The 19,476-nt window shown below is 51.8% G+C and overlaps 1 protein-coding gene across 6 annotated transcripts; it reads left to right on the forward strand.

Annotated features, from left to right (window-relative positions):
- Positions 1–203: 203 nt before the first annotated feature.
- KIF23 (kinesin family member 23) lies at positions 204–16,932 on the forward strand. 6 transcript variants are annotated; one of them, XM_064669322.1, is made up of 24 exons: positions 204–325; positions 616–679; positions 765–893; positions 1,978–2,083; positions 2,824–2,960; positions 3,664–3,773; positions 4,458–4,628; positions 5,525–5,566; positions 5,981–6,093; positions 6,541–6,662; positions 7,169–7,271; positions 7,598–7,677; positions 7,767–7,886; positions 8,311–8,470; positions 9,391–9,558; positions 9,787–9,944; positions 10,207–10,380; positions 11,175–11,351; positions 11,667–11,960; positions 13,750–13,980; positions 14,394–14,476; positions 14,754–14,835; positions 15,103–15,173; positions 16,196–16,932. In XM_064669322.1, exons 1-24 carry the CDS (start codon positions 315–317, stop codon positions 16,209–16,211), a joined length of 2,922 nt encoding a protein of 973 aa, XP_064525392.1. In that variant the 5' UTR covers positions 204–314; the 3' UTR covers positions 16,212–16,932. The 6 variants fall into 6 exon arrangements, with proteins under 6 accessions (XP_064525392.1, XP_064525390.1, XP_064525396.1 ...); XM_064669320.1 differs by lacking the exon at positions 16,196–16,932 and adding an exon at positions 15,822–16,168; XM_064669326.1 differs by lacking the exon at positions 11,667–11,960.
- The last annotated feature ends 2,544 nt before the right edge of the window (positions 16,933–19,476 follow it).

The following is a 19,476-nucleotide window of genomic DNA, read 5'->3' on the forward strand; positions in this document are numbered from 1 at the left end:
CCAGGGAGACCCGAGAGCCCCTTCTGGTGCCTAAAGGGGCTCCAGGGGAGCTGGAGAGGGACCTGGGACAAGGGGTGGGACTCGAACCCGCGGACTTCCCCTCCCTCTCTTCGTGACCAGCAGGGGGCGCCCGCGCCCAGGGCCGCGCCCCTCGGCGCCGCCATGGCAACGCGGTGCGCGATGACGTAGGACGCTGCCGTGCGCGCTGATTGGCTGGATTTGAACGCGGCGGGCGCGCGGCCGCGGCTCGGACCCGGCGCGGCCCCGATCGCGACCCCCGGGCCCTGTCGCGACATCGGCGGAGACACCGCAACATGAAGGCGGCGTAAGTCCCTCCACAGCCCCTTCCCGGCGCGCCGGGGGCGCGGGGCGGGGTGGGGCTACCACGGGATGGGTCCCTCGGGGTGGGGCCGCCCCTCAGGATCCCTTCCCGCTCCCCTCAGGGTCCCCCCCATTCCCCTCCTGGGTCCTTCCCCACCCCCGGTTCTCTCCCCCCCTCCCGGTTCTTTCCCCTCGTCCCGGTTTCCCTGCACCCAGTTCTCCTCCATTCTCCCGGTTTCCCCCCCTTTCCCGGTTCTCCCCCCTCACCGTTCCCGTCCCCTCCCTCTCCCTCAGTCGGACCAAGACGCCTCGGCGGCCGAAGAAGCCCACGAACCCGACGCTGAAGGACCCGGTGGGGGTGAGTGTGTGGCGGTGGGGCGGTGGGGCTGTGGGGCGGGGGCTCGGCCCGGCCCCGCTGACCATCCATCCCTCCCTCTCTCCAGGTTTACTGCCGGGTGCGGCCGCTGAGCCGCGCGGACCAGGAGTGTTGTATCGAGGTGATCAACGAGACCACGGTGCAGATCCACCCGCCCGAGGGGTACCGGGTGTTCCGCAACGGCGAGTACCGAGAGGTAACCGCGGGGGGGGACCGCATTCCAGCCGGGAATGTGCCCGGACGAACTGCCGGCCCCACCCCTGCGAGTGTCCAAGGCCGGGCTGGGCTTGGAGCAACTTGCCACAGTGGAAGGTGTCCCACCCAGGATTTCCCCCTGGCTTGTGGGGCTCTTCCAGAGGGCAAAATCAGAATTTTTTTCCCCCCCTCTTTCAAACCCATCCAGAGCAAAACTGCACCAATTCCTTAGCCATAAAATATATTATCCACAGAGGAAGAGGCTTCTGCAGGGTGCAAGGAACTAAAGCAAACCTGAGGAATGTTTGTGCTGCTTAAAGGATTTTTTTTTCATGCAGGACTAATTGAAAGAAAGCAGCTCTAAACTCAACCACACACAATTATATTTATAAGCATATAATAGATATTATATATACTTATATATAGTTTGTGCTCTGTACAGATGGTACAGAATGAGGAGCCAGAGCACTGTAGGACTGAAGGTGTTGTGGTAGTGAAAGGATTAACTGGAGTATCCCAAAACAGTGCTGGAATACCAAATGAGACAAAGCCATGGAGTTTTTAAGAAAAGAAAAAATAATAGAATTTTTGTGGCATTCTGGAATGGTTTGGGTGGGAAGGGATCTTAAAGCTCATCCAGTGCCACCCCCTGCCATGGGCAGGGACACCTTCCACCAGCCCAGGTTGTTCCAAGCCCCGTCCAGCCTGGCCTTGGACACTTCCAGGGATGGAGAATACACAGCTTCTCTGGGCAGGAGTGTTGGGTGGGATGTAGAATAGTCTGGCAAGTTCTTATAAGAAAGTTATAAAGTGATCTCTTAAGGCTTAAATGAAGGAGGCAAAGGTTAATTAAAAGTTTGATAAACCTTTGCTCAAAAACTTAAAATTCAGATATTTACCTGAGAAAGTGTTTTGATGGAAAAATGAGCAACCCATGTTCAAACCCTGGCTTGGTCCTAAAGCCGAGTTTAATCGTTCTGCTGAGCTGTGGGGAGTGTCCTAAGGTGTAACCCCTGGATGTTTGGAAGCAATGGACTCCTGGCCACGGAAGCTGAAGGTTCAGGCCGTGTCTCCTCTCTTGGCAGACCCAGTATTCCTTTAAGGAAGTGTTTGGCACCCTTGGGGTTCAGAAGGAGCTCTTTGACGTGGTGGCCAAACCTCTGGTGGAAGATCTGATCCGGGGCAAAAATGGTGAGCAACTGCTGGCCTGTGCCACTCCTCTGCCACCCTCCTGGCCATGATTTCATGGCTCTCGAGGTTTCTTGTCTTCTCAAGGTGAAAAGGTACATCTTGTTTGCTTTGGAATTGTGGCTCAGCTCCTCACACAACATCCTTGGAAGCTCTCATGTCTAAACCTATTTATTTTTGTGATGATTTGCATGTTAGGTGTGTCAAGGTCTAAGATTTTAGTGCAAGATGAACAGGAGAAGCTTTTTTTCTCTGTGGGAAGGGATGGATTGTCCACCTAAGGAGTGACTGCAGAAATCAGTTTGTGGGGTTTGATCTCCTGGGCTTGGTGTGGGCACAGAATCCTGGAATAGTTTGGGTTGGAAGGGACCTCAAAGCCCATCCAGTGCCACCCCCTGCCCTGGGCAGGGACAGCTTCCACCAGCCCAGGTGGCTCCAAGTTCATCCAACCTGGCCTTGGACACTTCCAGGGACCCAGGGGCAGCCACAGCTTCTCTGGGCAACCTGGGCCAGGGCCTCACCACCCTCACAGAGATACCACAGTGCCTGCTGTGTGTCAGACTCCTCAGTAATGCCCCATTTTTGGCTTCCAAGTGCCCTGTCCCAGAGAGGACAGTGGATAGTTCCAGTTGTGCTGATCAGGGAGAGCTGCAAACACTGCTGGTGGGCTGGAATCCCTGACTCTCCAAAGGGAGCCATTGGGTTTTTTTCCCCAAATCCATTTGATTCCACACCTTTCCCAGGTCTCCTCTTCACCTATGGAGTGACAGGCAGTGGGAAGACCCACACCATGACGGGATCCCCTGGGGATGGAGGGCTCCTGCCACGCTGCCTGGACATGATCTTCAACAGCATCGGGCCCTTCCAGGCCAAGAGATTCGTGAGTGGCTTCCCCCTGAATCCTCCCCCTGCTGCACTGACAGCCCCAAAGCCCCAGATAAGGGCTGTCTGCAAAATAGATCTGTGGCTGAGAAACCAACCCACCCCAACCCAAACCAACCCACCCCAACCCAAAGCAACCCAGCCCCTCGAGGTCTGAGCAGCAGGGCCAGGGCTGGGATGGACATCTTGTGAAGATGTGTGGTCTGCCTGTCCTTCAGCTGCTCCTCATCCCTTGATTTATAAACAAGAAAAAAAAGAAGAGGAAGCTTTCTGAGTTATGGAGTGAGATTTAGCCATGAGATCCAAAAGCCTCAGGAAGCCTTATCCATAATCACAGAATCACTGAGGTTGGAAAAGACCTCCAGGATCAGGAGTCCAGCCTTGGGCTGAACACCTTTGTCAACTAGACCAGAGCACAGACCAATTCACAGAGATGTGAGGCTTTTCTCGTGGGCAAACTTCTGTGGATTTTTAGTATCTAAATGTACTTAAACAGTCCTGGAGCCTCTTCCTTGGGAGCATTTATGAAACCTTGTTATTTTGGAAATACCTGTTTTCTGCCAGATCCACTTGGCAGGCTGAGTGCTAGTGAGGGGCATGGAATTAATTCAAACTAATTAGTTGCCAGCTTGATCAAATAATTAGTTTTGTTGGTCAACACCTTAATTTTTTTTTTTTTAATTGTCCAAACTTCCTGCCAGGTTTTTAAGCTGGATGACAAGAACGGGGTGGATGTTCAGAGTGAGGTTGATGCTCTGTTAGAGCGGCAGAGGAGAGATGCCCTGCCTGTCCCAAAAACTCCATCTGGGAAGTAAGTGACTGTTGGAACACTCAGAGGGAATTTATTTACTGTAAATGTTATTCTGTTAGTCTGGTTTTAACTCGTCTGGAGGTTTTTATCCTTCCCTTGGAGAAATGAAAGAAAAATCCTAGAATCCTGCGATGGTTTGGGTTGGGAGGGATCTTAAAGATCATCTTGTTCCAACCCCTATTGCTTAATATTCCTATTAATTAATAATATTAATTATTAATATCACTCATTAATTAGTAATTATTTATTGATTCATAACAGTAATGATAATAATAATATTATTAATGTATTCCTAAGTATTAATTTAATATATTCCTAATGATATTCCTATTGATTAATAAAATATTAATGGGAAGTGAGTGTATTTCATGGGGTTGATGCAATTACATAATTATTTAGATTAGAAGAGAGAATCAGGCAAGAGAAGTTTATTTTCATGAGTTCAGTGCTGTGACTTTGAGCAGGAGCACCGTGAAGTCCAACTTGGAGTTGTTTTCCTGGAATCACCCAATATCCTGAGCTGGAAGGGGCCCTCCCAAGGCTCATGGCAGTCCAGCTGCTGGCCCTGCCCAGGCCAGCCCAGGAATCCCAATATTTTGGCAGCTATGGAGCATTTCCATGCCCCAGTGCTCAGATGTGCCTGCACAGCTCCAGGGGCTCCCACCTCATCCCCTGTGTCCACAGGCGCCACCTGGACCCCGAGTTTGCTGACATGATCAACGTGCAGGAGCACTGCAAGGTGGAGGAGGTGGATGAGGACAATGTCTACAGTGTCTTTGTGTCCTACATCGAGATCTACAACAACTACATCTACGACCTCCTGGAGGAGGCTCCCTTCGAGCCCATCAAACCCAAGTGAGTTTGGCAATCCTGCTATTCCTGGCTTTTGCAGGAGCTCCACCAGGTCTTTGTGGGTTTAGTCCTGGTGAGTCTGGCTCAAGTCACAAGAATCCTTAAAAAATCCCGTGGAAAGGTGATGGCAAAGGAATCCAGGCAGGAATATTTCAGTGTGCCAAGTACTGATGCTTGTTGTAACTCGGTGCTCCCCTCCCTGTTACGGTGGGAGATGGATAGTTAAATATTTAATTTGGTGTCCCACTGGGATCCCAAATCTAGTCCTGCTCTTCTGAGCACGGTTCCAGCAGGTGACTGCAGCCTGGAGCAAGGCATTCCACAGCTGACCTTTTTTGCCCTGGAAACAGTGTCTTGGGTGAGAAATGCTGCTTTGTTGCTCCGTAGTTAATTCACATTTGCATAAGATTTCACCTGATGGCAGTAATTCCCAAAAACCAGCAGTGAATTGTCTCCTAAATGAAATGATGGATATTTCTGCAAAGGTGTGCAGACTTGGCTGACGTCTGAAATTGGTAAATCTTGTCACCAGCAGGAAAAAATATCTGCAAATTGGCCTTTGAATACATTTATTTAAATTCTAAATCCATTCAAGTAGCCCATCAGCACATGTGTTAATTAAAGAGTTGGCTGATTTACAAAGACCAGCTCGAGCAAAGCAGGCTGTGTCTCTCAGACATCAAGAGCTGTCTCCAGGGCACTGGGCTGAAAAGGGTTTGAATGTCTGTGAAGGCTTTGGAAACAATGACATTGGTTTAGTGTTGTGCTTCTGCCCAAAAACCAGCCTAGGAAGACTCTTGGCTTGTTTCTCTTTCTGGAAGCTGCAGTGTGTTATATGTGGAGGGATTTTAGACACAAACTTGAATGACTTAATGTTTTTACCCCTGTTTTTTCGGTAGGTGGAACAATTGCAACACCCCTGTGCGAAATGGAGACTTTATGTATGTGCACAGCCTGTTATTGCCATCTCAAAAAGTGCCACTTTCCTTCAGTAGAAGCAGAAAATAGACTGATTCCCTGTCTCTTCTTGCTTTACTAGCAAATACTGAGTGCTGTCAAAGCCCCCTTGCTTCTGTGTGCATGTAGAAAAGCAGTAGCTGCCACCAAAGCAATGATTCCCAGCAGAAATTGCAATTAAACGTAGCTGCTCAATTAAAGCAGTAGCTGAAGTGTCACTAATCTGGGCTGGGGCTGTGTCCGTGTCCTTGTGTCTCCTCTTCCATCCTCTGTGCAGATAATCCACATAGTCTGAATTTTGCACTTGAACACAACTTGCATGCCAATGACGTACAGAAAACTGTTCTAATGGTTTTTTTTTTTTTGTCTGTTTGTTTTATTTCCTCCTTGTCCCAAAGACCTCCCCAGTCCAAAATGCTTCGGGAGGACCAGAACCACAACATGTACGTCACGGGCTGCACGGAGGTGGAGGTGAAGTCCACAGAGGAAGCTTTTGAAGTGTTTTGGAGAGGTAAATCCTCCAGAATTGGGTGCAGGTCACAGAATCCTGGAATGGTTTGGGTTGGAAGGAGCTTAAATATTGTCCAGTTCCAACTGGACACCTTCCACTAGACCAGGCTGCTCTAAGTCCTGTCCAGCTTGGCCTTGGACACTTCTGGGAATGTGGAGTCCACAACCTCCCGACTAGACCGGGTTCCTCCAAGCCCTGTCCACCCTGGCTTTGAGCACTGCCAGGAATGTGGAACCCACAAGCTCCCTGGGCACCTGTGCCCCACCACCCTTCCAGTAAAGAATTCCTTCCCAATATCCCATGGAACCCTTCCCTCCTTCCCCCCAAGGCCTTTCCTTTGGCAGCTGGGAAGTCCTTCCCGCTGTGGTGCTGAGAGCAGAGCTGGCTTTGCCAGGTGGGAATCCTGTTTCCCCAAGCCCTGTCTGTGGGCTGTGTGCTGCCCTGCAGGTCAGAAGAAGCGGCGCATTGCCAACACGCAGCTGAACCGCGAGTCCAGCCGCTCCCACAGCGTCTTCATCATCAAACTGGCTCAGGCCCCGCTGGATGCCGACGGAGACAACGTCCTGCAGGTGAGCTCGGAGCAGCTGAGCCCAGGAGAACTCTGGGGGGGGGGGGTTGGGAAAGGTGCTGAACCTTGGAAATGGTTCCTGTGTCTTAAATTTCCAGGGGACAGAATTAATCTCCTTTTTGTGCTGAAAATAAGGCCTCGAAGTCACAGACTCTGCTGAGTTGGGAAGGACCCACGAGGATCATCGAGTCCAACTCCCACATGGAGGGTGGAGCTGCTGATTCCTTTGGGTTTCACCTTTTCCTTTGTTAGGAATGTAAAATGTGGAGGATTTGGATGAGGGCAGTTGTTATACCCGTCCTGTGGGCCAGGACACAAGGGAGCTGCTAAACTTCCCAAGAAAAGCTGGTGGTGCCCAGGCCTTGGGCTGTAAAAACACCCCCTGACCTTATTTAAGGGCTCAATGTGTATTATTTTTGAAGTGTTCATGCTGCTTTGGAGGTGGGGTGTTCCCCCCACCCCTTCAGAAGGAATATGGAGGTGATTATCCTTTGTTTCCTGTGGCAGGAGAAGGAACAGATCACTCTGAGCCAGCTGTCCTTGGTGGATCTGGCTGGAAGTGAGAGAACCAACAGGACAAAAGCCGAGGGGAACAGGCTGCGAGAAGCAGGTGGGAACCACCTTTAGGCACCCTGGTGATTGCTCTGCTAATTATGCTGCCATTAGTCTTGTCTCCTGGTAGAGACATCCCAGGGAGAACTGAAGTGCTCTGTTATGATGATCAATTATCTGATTTGATGACCTGAAACCCTCTGGTTTGGAAACCACAGGTTTTCAGTAGCACTTCTGCTCCTTCAGTTAATTGGAGCAGTTATCTGGAACAAACAGAACTGAAGGCAGGCAATTTATCCTTCAAGAAACTGCTAAATAATTCGGGAACCTGATCCAAGTGGCTGCTTATGGAGTTTTTTGCTCTGCCTTTGGGTTTTTTTTAAGGCAACATCAACCAGTCACTGATGACGTTGAGAACCTGCATCGAAGTTCTGCGGGAAAACCAGTTGTACGGGACAAACAAGGTGTGGAACCCTCATCCCATCCTCCTGTCCTTTGAGGAAGACCTGGAGTGCTGAAAACTTGCTAAATCCTTCCTGTGCTTGATTTTCAGATGGTTCCATACAGAGATTCCAAACTGACTCATCTCTTTAAGAACTATTTTGATGGAGAAGGGAAGGTCCGGATGATCGTGTGTGTCAACCCCAAAGCTGAGGACTATGAGGAGAGCCTGGTAACCCCCCTGCACAGCTTAGTGCAGTCCCTCCTGCTCCTTTCTTCACATTTCCCACTCAATTCTTGTGCTTGAATAGATAAAAGGAATTATTTTTTTTTTTTTTTTGTTATAGTTTTGTAGGGTAAAATCTTATTTTTCCTCTTAAAATTACAACTGCTACTTGCTTGTGAAGAAGGAAGGGTTTTACTTATTTAGAGAATTCCAAAGGGCCATATTTAGGTGCTTAATCCCTGCTATGGCAGCACCTACAGGAATCTGAGCTGTCTGCACAAGGGTTCATGGCTTCTTGGGGCTGGAGCTCTGGGGGTGTTCCTGGGAAGGCTTTGGGGTGCTCCACATCAGAATCCCAAGTATTTAATTGCCTGACCCCCCCTTTGAGTGTCCCTCTGAGGTGTCGTGTGGCTCTCTCTGGTCCCTGCAGCAGGTGATGCGCTTTGCAGAGATGACCCAGGAGGTGGAGGTGGCCAGGCCCGTGGACAGACCCCTGTGCGGCCTCACCCCCGGCCGGCGCTTCCGCAACCAGGCCTTCCGCGAGGAGCTGGCCAGGAAACTGGAGATGAGGGGGGGCCCCCTCGGGGGGGGTGAGTACTGCACAGGCTGGGGCAGGCTGGGAGAGCTGGGGGGGGGTTCACCTGGAGGAGAGAAGGCTCCAGGGAGAGCTGAGAGACCCTTGCAGGGCCTAAAGGGGCTCCAGGAGAGCTGGAGAGGGACTGGGGACAAGGGATGGAGGGACAGGACACAGGGAATGGCTTCCCACTGACACAGGACAGGGTTAGATGGGATATTGGGAAGGAATCCTTCCCTGTGAGGGTGCTGAGGCCCTGGCACAGGTTTCCCAGAGAAGCTGTGGCTTTCCCTGGATCCCTGGAAGTGTCCAAGGCCAGGCTGGACGGGGCTTGGAGCAGCCTGGGACAGTGGGAGGTGTCCCTGCCCAGGGCAGGGGGTGGGACTGGGTCGTCTTTAAGATCCCTTCCAACCCAAACCATTCCATGATTCCATGGTTACAGCACAGTTTTGTGTTAGGAGTTACAAACTGTTTTAAAACAAATTATTTGAGCCTCGAAAGTGCAAAAGGAGCTTCAGTGACTTGTTGGTTGGGAGCTCTCTGTGCAGTGGGAGCTGCTCCTTCCTCACTGCCTGCAGTCCAAACACAGTCACTGTGGGAGTCTGAATGAATCCTTTGTTATTGGGGATGACTCCATGGTCCCAGTATTGCAGCTCCTGGAAGCAAATTGTGCTGAGGACGATACTTTGATGTTTCTACATGTTTAGGGCCTGCTTTAGAAATCCAGAGTTGCCTGGAGGTTTTTGTAAAGCAATGAATTGAGAATGACACATTAAATCTTCACTCAGCACTGTCAGCTCTTCTGAAAACCTATAGCTCTCCTTAATTGTTCCCATGATCCTGTGGAGTGAATGCTCTGTGTTTGTGTTATCCATTGGAATTTTCCTGTCCTGTAACTTGCTGACAGACTTTCTTTCTTGCCTTTAAATCCTGCAGAAACAGAGGAGCAATCCGTGGCAGAAATGCTTTTGCAGACCTTCCCCCCGTTGCCCTCGTGTGAGCTCTTGGACATCAACGATGATCAAACCCTTCCCAAGCTCATCGAGGCCCTGGAGCAGCGCCAGAAAATGAGGCAGATGCTGTCAGAGGAGTTTGCCAAAAACGGTAAGAGTTTGAACATCAGTGCAGAGCTTGATTTTTGGTGACCTTATTACTCCTCCAGGCTCCCTTCTGCACCAACAGAAAATAATTATCTTGTCTGGATTGATCATTTCCCCCGTTTTTTGAGGTCATTAAAGAGCTGGTGGCTTTAAGTTGGCAGGAGAAAAGCAGAAGTGCTTTGGGTGTTGTGGAGATCAGGTGAGAAGGGGAAATGTCTCCATTCTCTTCCAGTGCTTGCCTTTAAAACAATGCTGCAGGAGTTTGACTCCAGTGTCATATCCAAGGAACACTATATCCAAGGAAAACTGTCTGAGAAGGAGAAAATAATAGCAGGGCAGAGAACGGAGCTGGAACGCCTGGAGAAGAAGATTAAAACCTTGGAATACAAGGTCAGGTTGGGCATTTTCAAACACAAACCACATTTTTTATGTACCCCTTGGCAAGTCCTGTGACATCAGAAGTTGCTGCATATTGGAAACAAGATAAAAAGGATTTTTATCCTTCACTGAACACTTTTTTGCCCTTTTTAGTCTGTGAAGATGGGCAATGTGTAATTTAAAATGTGTATTTACGGTCATATAACTGGCAATTCAGGGCTTAGATGGTTGTGTTCCTAAGAAGTGTATCCAAATCCTTCCTGTCTTCCTGCAGATTGACATTTTGGAGAAAACTGCCACAATTTATGAGGAGGACAAGAGGAATCTTCAGCAGGAACTGGAAAGCAAGAGCCAGAAGCTGCAGCGTCAGGCGTCGGACAAGAAGAGGTTGGAGGCCAGGCTGCAGGGGATGGTGGCAGAGACCACCATGAAATGGGAGAAGGAGTGTGTAAGTGCTCTGCTGCATCCACTTCACTTCTAGAGATGTAGTGTGTGCACATTCCAATAGCTGGAATCTCTTCCTTTGGGCTTGGGCCACTCTTAGGGAGTGGTTCTCTTGTAGAAGTGTCAGAATTTCCCCTTTTTCCTTGTGGAAGTTCTCTTGCTCAGCTCTGCCCTGGATAAGCAATAAGGAAAGGAAAGCTGAGGAATTAACTTTTGCTACTCCAGGATCATTGATGGAACTCTAATTGGGCGTGTTCCCATCTGCTGTAATTTAGGAAAGCAGATAATTATGGTGTTAAATGTGGTGTTGCTTTATAATCTGGAAAGTCTGTCTTTACATTGACAAGGCGTTATTTCCAATATCTTGTGTCTCAGTGGGGAAGATATTCCATAGAGAATTCCCTGCAAAATCCCAGCACAGTTTAACCTGGGGGAACTTTTAAGGGGGGACCTTCTGGCTCTGCAACTCCCTGACAGGAGGGGGGAACCAGGGGGGAGTCAGGCTCTGCTCCCAGGGAACAAGGGGCAGGAGGAGAGGACAAGAGACCTCAAGCTGTGCCAGGGGAGGTTCAGGTTGGACATCAGGAGGAATTTCTTCCTGGAAAGGGCTGCCAGGCACTGGAAGGGGCTGCCCAGGGAGGTGGTGGAGTCCCCACCCCTGGAGGTGTCCGAGGAACAACTGGACTGGTGGGGATCAGTCACAGGTTGGACTCGATGGCCTTGGAGGTCTTTTCCAACCCCAGTGATTCCGTGTTTTCCTGTGAGGTACTTGATGCTTTCCCTGCCTTGTCCTTGCAGGAGCGTCGTGTGGCAGCAAAGCAGCTGGAAATGCAGAACAAGCTCTGGGTGAAGGATGAGAAGCTGAAGCAGCTGAAGGCCATTGTCACTGAGCCCAAGGAGAAGCCAGAGAGGCCCTCGAGGGAGAGGGACCGAGAGAAGGCTGTGCAGAGATCACTGTCTCCTCCCCCAGTGCCTGTAAGTCACCTCCAGACACTGACTGACGTAGGGAAAAGCATATTTTAAGGATGAAGTGCAGGTTAAAAAGTAGTTCCCAGGCACAGAATTGTGAGTAGCTGAAACTGCCCTTGCATTCCTTGTGTCCCTTGTTCACCTGTGCTCCCACCTCCTACTGCTGCTCCACTGAGAGAACACCTGAGTCTGCTGTCACTGCAACACTGCACTCATCCAGCTGAGTTTTCCCTCTGCACATTGTCAGGATTCCCTGTTCATTGCTGTATGAGTTCCACTGTGTGTGTTTGTGTTCACTAACTCCTCTCCCCTTCTCTGCAGAGCTCTAGTCCCTTTGCTCAGGGGGGGCCCAGCCAGCGCCTCGCCAGCCCCCCGCAGGGGCCCAGACGTTCTAACTCCTGTAGCAGCATTTCTGTGGCCTCCTGTGTCCTGGAGTGGGAGCAGAAAACCCCTTCACACAAGCAGAGCACTTCTTATGCCAGGACTAAACAAGAGCCAGAGCCGAGTAGAGGCTGTAACAGCTCCCACAGAAGGCGAGGGATGTGCTGGACTGGAGTCCTTGAGGTGCCCAGGCATAGAGAGGAGCTAGAGATAGAAGAGGATCACTGCTGCAGGGTTAGTGCTGCTCCTTCCAAAGCCCAACCTAGAGCGGCTTAGTCTGGCTTAAAGTTCTCCTCCCTTGAGCATTCCTAACGTAGAGTAGAGCTTTGCCCTGGCTGTGTTTCTCCCGGGATGGGCTGTTCCCAGACTGAGCCCGGCTGCTCACTCGCACCTCTTGGGGTTTAGATCCTCCTCAGAACTTGAAGGTGTGTTTAGTCTGGCCTGGCCAGGCCCTGCCTCGAGCTCTGAGTGTCCCTGTGCTTTCCCTTGTGTCTGTCTCCTCCAGTCCATCCTCCTGCATTTGCCAAGGCCTGTCTGGGCAGCTTGAGGTGGTCTGGAAATAGTGCTTGGATAAACATCCCACCTGTGACTCCACTCGGACTCTCTTACAAGACTCTTCCCTCATTTCCATGGGGGGGCTCTGATTACAGGGATTTCCCCCAAACTGCTGCCTGGCAATGCTTATCAGTGGTGGCACCTCATGGCACTGTCACTGTGGCTCAGGTAAATCTGACAGAGCTGTACAAGTTTATCATGGCATCCTTCATTTCTGAGAGCGTTCCCAAACTTCTCCCAAATTATTCCAATTCTTCATTTATTTGTATTTGTTTTAATGGAAGATTTTCGCTGAAAGCCACATTTCCCTGTATACATTTAAGTTTTAAGAGGTGCTTTAGACCTGTAAGAGGTTTATCTGTGTGGGACACAGTCAAAGAATGTGTAGTGGTTGCTCATCTGAAAATACAGCAGGTGGGATTTGCATCCATGGTTGTGTAAGGATTGGGAGGCCTCCAAAATTACTGTGTAAGGGGAACAGACTCTGCAAATCCTCTTTCAAAAGGCCATTCCAAGAGGTTGTTCTGATTTTCCTGAGCATCTGCCAACAATTCTCATGTTCCTGAAATGCAGTAGATGAGCTTCAGCCATTCCCATGGATTTCCAACAGCTCAGTTCAGAGCAGTAGCACAGGGAATGTTTCCTGTGCTCCGTGTACCCAGAAGTGCTGAGAGGCCTTGCATCCTTCAGAGGTGTTGGGAATCCATCCCCTTGCATCCTTCACAGGTGTTGGGAATCCATCCCCTTGCATCCTTCAGAGGTGTTGGGAATCCATCCCCTTGCATCCTTCAGAGGTGTTGGGAATCCATCCCCTTGCATCCTTCAGAGGTGTTGGGAATCCATCCCCTTGCATCCTTCAGAGGTGTTGGAAATCCATCCCCTTGCATCCTTCAGAGGTGTTGGGAATCCATAGTGAGGATGGATTTGCTTGCTTTGCTCCCTCCAAATTACATTTGGGATCATGAATGAATCCATGGAGACACAAATTCCTCTTTTCTGGTTGGTTAAGACATTCATAAATCCTAGAATATCCTGAGTTGGAGGGGATCCATCAGGATCATCCAGTCCAACTCCAGGCCCTGCATAGGATCCCAACAATCCCACCCCGTGCCTGGGAGTGTCATCCAAATGCTCCTGGAGCTCTGGCAGGTTTGGAGCTGTGCCCGCTTCCCTGGGGAGCTGTCCCAGTGTGGACAGAGCGGGGGACAAGGCCCTCCTTTGACCAGCTGGTGATGGAAATCTGGGAGGAGATTGCCAAACATAGATTTCCTCCTCGAGGAGACTTTAATAAATGTGGGATGCGACAACGCTAAAATTCCCACGAAATAGGAATTGCACAGAACATTCCATTATAACTTCCTGCCAGGCTCTTGGAGCCTTCCAGGGTACAACCCGAGGGCACTTTGGGCACAGAGCTGTGGGTTCCCCCTGTGATTCCCAGGTGCTGACTTTTCCTGCCTCTCTCCAGAACGCGCCCCCCGTGCGGCTCCGGCACCGCCGCTCGCGCTCGGCCGGGGAGCGCTGGGTGGACCACAAACCCCCCTCCAACGTGCCCACGGAGACGGTGCTGCAGCCCCACGTGCCCCACGCCATCACCGTGGCCACGGCCAGCGAGAAGGCCCTGGCCAAGTGTGACAAGTACATGCTGACACACCAGGAGTTGGCCTCCGACGGCGAGATCGAGACCAAACTCATCAAGGTGAGGCGGCTCCTTCCTCGGCAGCTCAGCCCAAACCTCTTCCTGGCAGCTTGTCCTGCAGGCTTGGGGGAGGGAATGTTAGACTTGACACACTAAGAGTTGGTTTGGAACTCCTTCACACTGGGATTCGAGGGGGCTGAAAGTCCTCTCCTTGAGCTTTGTTGTTGCTTCCTATAAACCACGATAGGCTTGTTTATCTCACCATTTTCCTTCAGAAGTTCAGGAAGGATTTCCTTCCTGGAAAGGGCATTTCAGGAAGGATTTCTTCCTGTCAGGCATTAGAGGTGATGGAGTCCCCATCCCTGGAGGTGTCCAAGGAAGGCCTGGCCGTGGCACTCAGTGCTCTGGGCTGGGGGACGAGGTGAATCTTGCCCTGCTGACCTGACAGTTCCTTGTCTCTGCTCTGGTTCCAGGGGGATGTTTTCAAAACCAGGGGTGGTGGCCAGGCTGTGCAGTTCACTGACATCGAGACCCTGAAGCAGGAATCTCCCACGGGGTGAGTTGGGCCTTTCATTTTGGGTTCTGGGGGTGTGGAACTCCAGGAGTTGCACATGGAACCACTTCTGGTCCCAGCCATCCAACGGGAAGTCGTTGCTTCCAGCCTGAAATCATACAAATGTAACTTGGAGGCTCTGGATGCTGAAGGTGCTTTTAAGGCTGGTTTGCTGCTGAGGGCAAGGATTTATTTTGGCAGTATGAAATGTGCTCTCCTGTGCACCAGGATCTGCCCAGTCACAGGGTCTTTGTGCTCTTCCCACACGTTCCTGTTCCAGGCGGAAGCGACGCTCGTCCCCTTCCCAACCTGACCCCCTTGGGGAGGCTGCAGACTCAGAATGGACTGATGTGGAAACCAGAGTAAGACAAAAGGGAAAAGGGGAACATCTCGTGGTCATGGGATTTGGAATGGGTTGGGTTGGAAGGGACCTTAAAGCTCATCCTGTTCCCCCTGGGATGGTGTCCATGGGCTGGGACACCTTCCACTAGCCCAGGTTGCTCCAAGCCCCATCCAGCCTGGCCTGGAACATTCCAGGGATGGGGAGTCCACAGCCTGGATGAGAATTTGGGCTGATGCTGAGCTGGGGGTGGTGGGAGCAGCAGAGCCTGACTGGTGTGTGTTCCCAGTGTTCCGTGGCAGTGGAGATGAGGGCGGGATCAGCACTTGGACCTGGATATCAGCACCATGCTCAGCCCAAGTAAGTGCTCCTGGGAGGCTCATTCCCTTTCCTGATAACTCCTAAAATTAGGGAACTTTTCTTTCTCCCTGACCTTGCTGCCCTTCCCACTTCAGGCTTGGATTCCCAACTGGAATAGGGTTAGGGATGGCAGGGAGAACTTCCTGCATTCCCTCTCCTGTCCCTGCAGCCTTTAGCAGAGGCTGATGCAGCAAAGAACACTCATTTTATCCTTAGAGAAATTTAAATTTACCAAGTTTCCAATTCAGTGTGACCTGGAGAGGAGGGAACTGAGGGGGCCATTCCCAGTGGTGTTCCTGACCATGGCTAAAAAAATTCCAGCTGTGTGATTCCTGAGGCCCCCAACTAAGGAACCACGGGCTCTAATCATGCTGAGGGGAGCTTCCCTCTTTTCCAAATTGTTAGAGAATGGAACAGCCCTGGAGGGCTCAGGCTGTTCTGGGGTGTGGTGGCATCAGTGGCAGTCACACATGTCACTGCAGGGTTACCACATTTCCTGCACAGATCCAAACAATCCCCCAGTCCCCAAGGCTGGGGCCAGCATTTGAGCCCCACATGTAACCCAACCCTTCCCTGCCTAAAGTGAAGGCAGTTTAGTTAACCCAGGGCTTGCAGGGCGGGCTCAACATGGGCTGTGGCCTCTTGCAGGTGGTGCTGGCAGTGCCCTGGGAGTGCCCTGCCCAGCTCAGGGCCACCCCACTGGGCAGGACGTGCTGCTGGGAGCCTTTGCTGCAGCCTTGGCACGGTGTAGTAACCCCTCCAGTTCTCCTGGGTCCTGGGCTTGGAGCTTGGACTCGTTGTAACTTGTAAATAGTTGAAATAAGGCTTTGCTTTACGTTCCCCAAAAAAGTAAAATACAGGTGTTTCTGGAGCTTTCTCTGGTTAAATGTTGCATTTGGTAGCACAGGAGGGATGTGAGGCTCAAAGGTGTCGAAAACAGGGAAATTGGGTGGTGGCTGCTCCTAAACCTGCTGTGGGGGAACTCTCAGAGTTGTTTGTGGCTCTTTCCTTTCCCGTTTTAGGCGAAGAAAGCCCTGAATTTCTGCTGGAAGTTTTCCTGGATTTTCCCAGGCTGATGAATTCTCTGCTGCCGGTGTCACATGTCACAGACCCTGCTTTCTCCTCACTCCAGGCTGGTGTTTTCAGGGTGGCCTGTGCTGGGAAATGGTTCCATGGGTGATACCTGTGATCCCAAAGAAACTCCAGAGGGCTGTGTGTATTTTCCATAGATTTAGGGCGGTTCTGCCAACGTGCCTCTGGAATTCCAAACACCTTCTGCCTCATGTATGAAGCTGTATCTTTACAGCCTTGTGCCACAAGGCTTCTGCCTTGCAGATTTTCCCAGCTTTTCCATTCCACACTCCCAGATCCATCTCTCCTGGTCACTCTCCCTCCCTTCAGGGCCTCTCTTCTGAGGAGGCCCAAAGGCTGCTATGGATTTAGCTGCAGTGCTGCACTTTAAGGGTGTTTTTAGGCCATTCCCTGTTTTATCCTAACCAGCAACAGCTTGGGAATATGAATTTCTCCTTGAAAGAATGACCTCTGAGTATGTAATGTGTAAACCAGCCCCTTGAAACATGTCAGTGTTGGCAGGAACAGGAATCCTGAGGTGAGCAGTGGGGACTTGGCATCAGCCCCCCCATTGTGCCAGTGAGGAACTCCCTGGAGGGGAGGGACAGGGGGATTTCCTCACACCTGTGCTCAGACCTTTCTCTGTGTGTCCCTGCAAACGTGTTCAAATAAATCCTTTTATTCCAAATGCTCTTCCAGACCCTGTTGTGGTTGTTTAGGGCGGTGGCTGAGGGAGCCCCACTGCCCCTGCCCGTGTCCTGTGCAAAGGGATGCACTCTGGGGGATGGTTCTGGAGCTGAAATGGTGGAATGTGCTTGGATCCCCAGGTGTGGTTTGGCCAACTTTGTTTGCAGCTCTGCAAACTGCTTTTGGGGCAGTTGGGTCCAACTGGAGTGGTTGCCTTGTTATAAGGTAATTTTAGAGTCCCAGAATGGTTTGGGATGGAAAGGACCTTAAAGCCCATCCAGTGCCACCCCCTGCCATGGGCAGGGACACCTCCCACCAGCCCAGGTTGCTCCAAGCCCCGTCCAACCTGGCCCTGGACACTTCCAGGGATCCAGGGGCAGCCACAGCTTCTCTGGGAATTCTATTCCAGGGCCTCCCCACCCTCCCAGCCAGGAATTCCTTCCCAACATCCCATCTCTCCCTGCCCTCTGGCAGTGGGAAGCCATTCCCTGTGTCCTGTCCCTCCATCCCTTGTCCCCAGTCCCTCTCCAGCTCTCCTGGAGCCCCTTTAGGCCCTGCAAGGGGCTCTCAGCTCTCCCTGGATCCTTCTCTTCTCCAGGTGAACCCTCCCAGCTCTCCCAGCCTGGCTCCAGAGCAGAGGGGCTCCAGCCCTGGGAGCAGCTCCGGGGCCTCCTCTGGACTCTCTCCAGCAGCTCCATGTCCCTGTGCTGTTGTTCCCAGGGCTGGAGGCAGCTCTGCAGGTGGAGTCTCATCCAAGGTCTAAGTGATTCCATGAGCTCCACAGGCTCTGGATCACAGGGAAGCAGCTCTGCCGAGTGCCACTAGATGGTGTGGGATAACCATCCCGGCTGGACTGGATCCCTCTCTGCCCGCAGGGAGAGGCTTTGCCCCGGGCCTGAGCCAGGGAATGACTCCTTTCCTTGGGATACCCCGAACCTGGGCAGTGTTTTCCTGCTGCCACCCACCTTCCTGCCTTTTGCTGCTGCCCGTGGGAGGACAGGGACAGGGATAGGGATAACCAGTGGAAATAATGAACTTAAACAAGGCTCTTATTTCTGGCATTTAAATTGATTAAATAATGGATCTATTAATGACAAGCAAACATTATCTCTTTGATTTGGATTCCATCATCCTGTCAGTCATATTGGAAGTGTTCCAGAGGAAACCTGGGAGACACAAGGAACTGATGCTCAGAACTTTGCATGGAAAAGATTTACCCTCAGAATGTAGCAAGGTGAGCTGCTGAATTTGCCCTCAAAATGCTCCTTTTTCTATCCCTGCTGGGAGGCCAAAGCGTTTCTTTCCCAGCCCTTTCCCAGCTCCATGTTTTGGTTTCACACTCTGTGTTTCCAAGAGCTTTGCTCTGGAATTTGTGCTTGTGGAGGGGAAAGGATTTGAGCCCAAAGCAAACACCTCCTGCATCCACTTTGTCCCCTCAGAAAGGTTAATCCCAAGTGCAAACAGACCTTGGAGAGGAGGATCCATCCTTGCCAGCCCTGGGAGGAGGTGGCAGCGTGGTCAGGGCTGGGCTGGAGTCTGTCCCTTCTTCATGGAATCCTGGAATGGGGTTGGGCTGGGAGGGACATTAAAGCCAATGCCCACCTTGTCCCCCAGCCCAGAGCACTGAGTGCCACGTCCTGTCCTTCCCTGGGCACCTCCAGAGCTGGGGATCCCCCCCTGGAAGAGCAGAGGGGCAGTGGATGCCTGGAGCCAGGGAAGGATCTCACTGTTCCTCCTCATCCTTCGGCTCCTTGGCAAGGCAGGAGCCCAGAGCTGACTCCACGTTTACCTTTTGAGGTAACAAATTCCTCCCCCCAGGCTGGATGTGCAGTGGGATCCTCCTGCCAGCTCTGCTCCGTCAGAGTTTCCTGCTGGCACAAGGGGATGGCTCTGGATTGTGTTCCCTGGGCTGCTTGGATCTTCTTGGCATTAATTGGCTGCAGCTCTGCTGAGCAACAAACAGCAGGAGAATAAGGAGCAGGAATGGCCCTGGAATGACAGACAGGGTGAGCTGGGGCAGAGCTGGAGCTCAACTGGGGCTGCTCCAGGGCCTGCTGTGGAAAAGGGGGGAGACAAGGCATGAGAGTCCAGGGCATCCCAATCTTCTCCCAGGTCTTCCATATTCTGAGGATGGAAGCCCAGCAGCCTGCTGGGTTAGCTGAGCTCGTCCTGCCAAGTGCTGTGTGGATAAAAAGGGGCTGGGAGAGCTGCTGACCCCAGGAGAGCTCCAGGGGGGCAGGAAAATGCTGATTCCCAGGAGCCTGTTTGCTCTGGGCCCTGGGGGGCTTCACTCCCGTGTGCTCCGACCCCACAGCTCCGGCTCTTCCAGCCTGGCCTTGGGATTGGGAACCTCTGTGCTCCCTGGGGAGGGATCAAAGCACGGCCCAGATCTCTGGCTCAGGGGGATGGGGGGATTTTGGGTGGCAGAACGTGGAGCTTTGGCCCAGCAGAACTGGGCTGGGGGAGCTGGGCTGGATCCAGGCACCTGGAGCTGCTGCTCCGGGATCTGGGATCCTGGGGCTCCAGCATCCTGGGGCTCTGCTCA

This window comes from Pseudopipra pipra, chromosome 12 (assembly GCF_036250125.1).
Source record: "Pseudopipra pipra isolate bDixPip1 chromosome 12, bDixPip1.hap1, whole genome shotgun sequence".
NCBI classification, from domain to species: domain Eukaryota; kingdom Metazoa; phylum Chordata; class Aves; order Passeriformes; family Pipridae; genus Pseudopipra; species Pseudopipra pipra.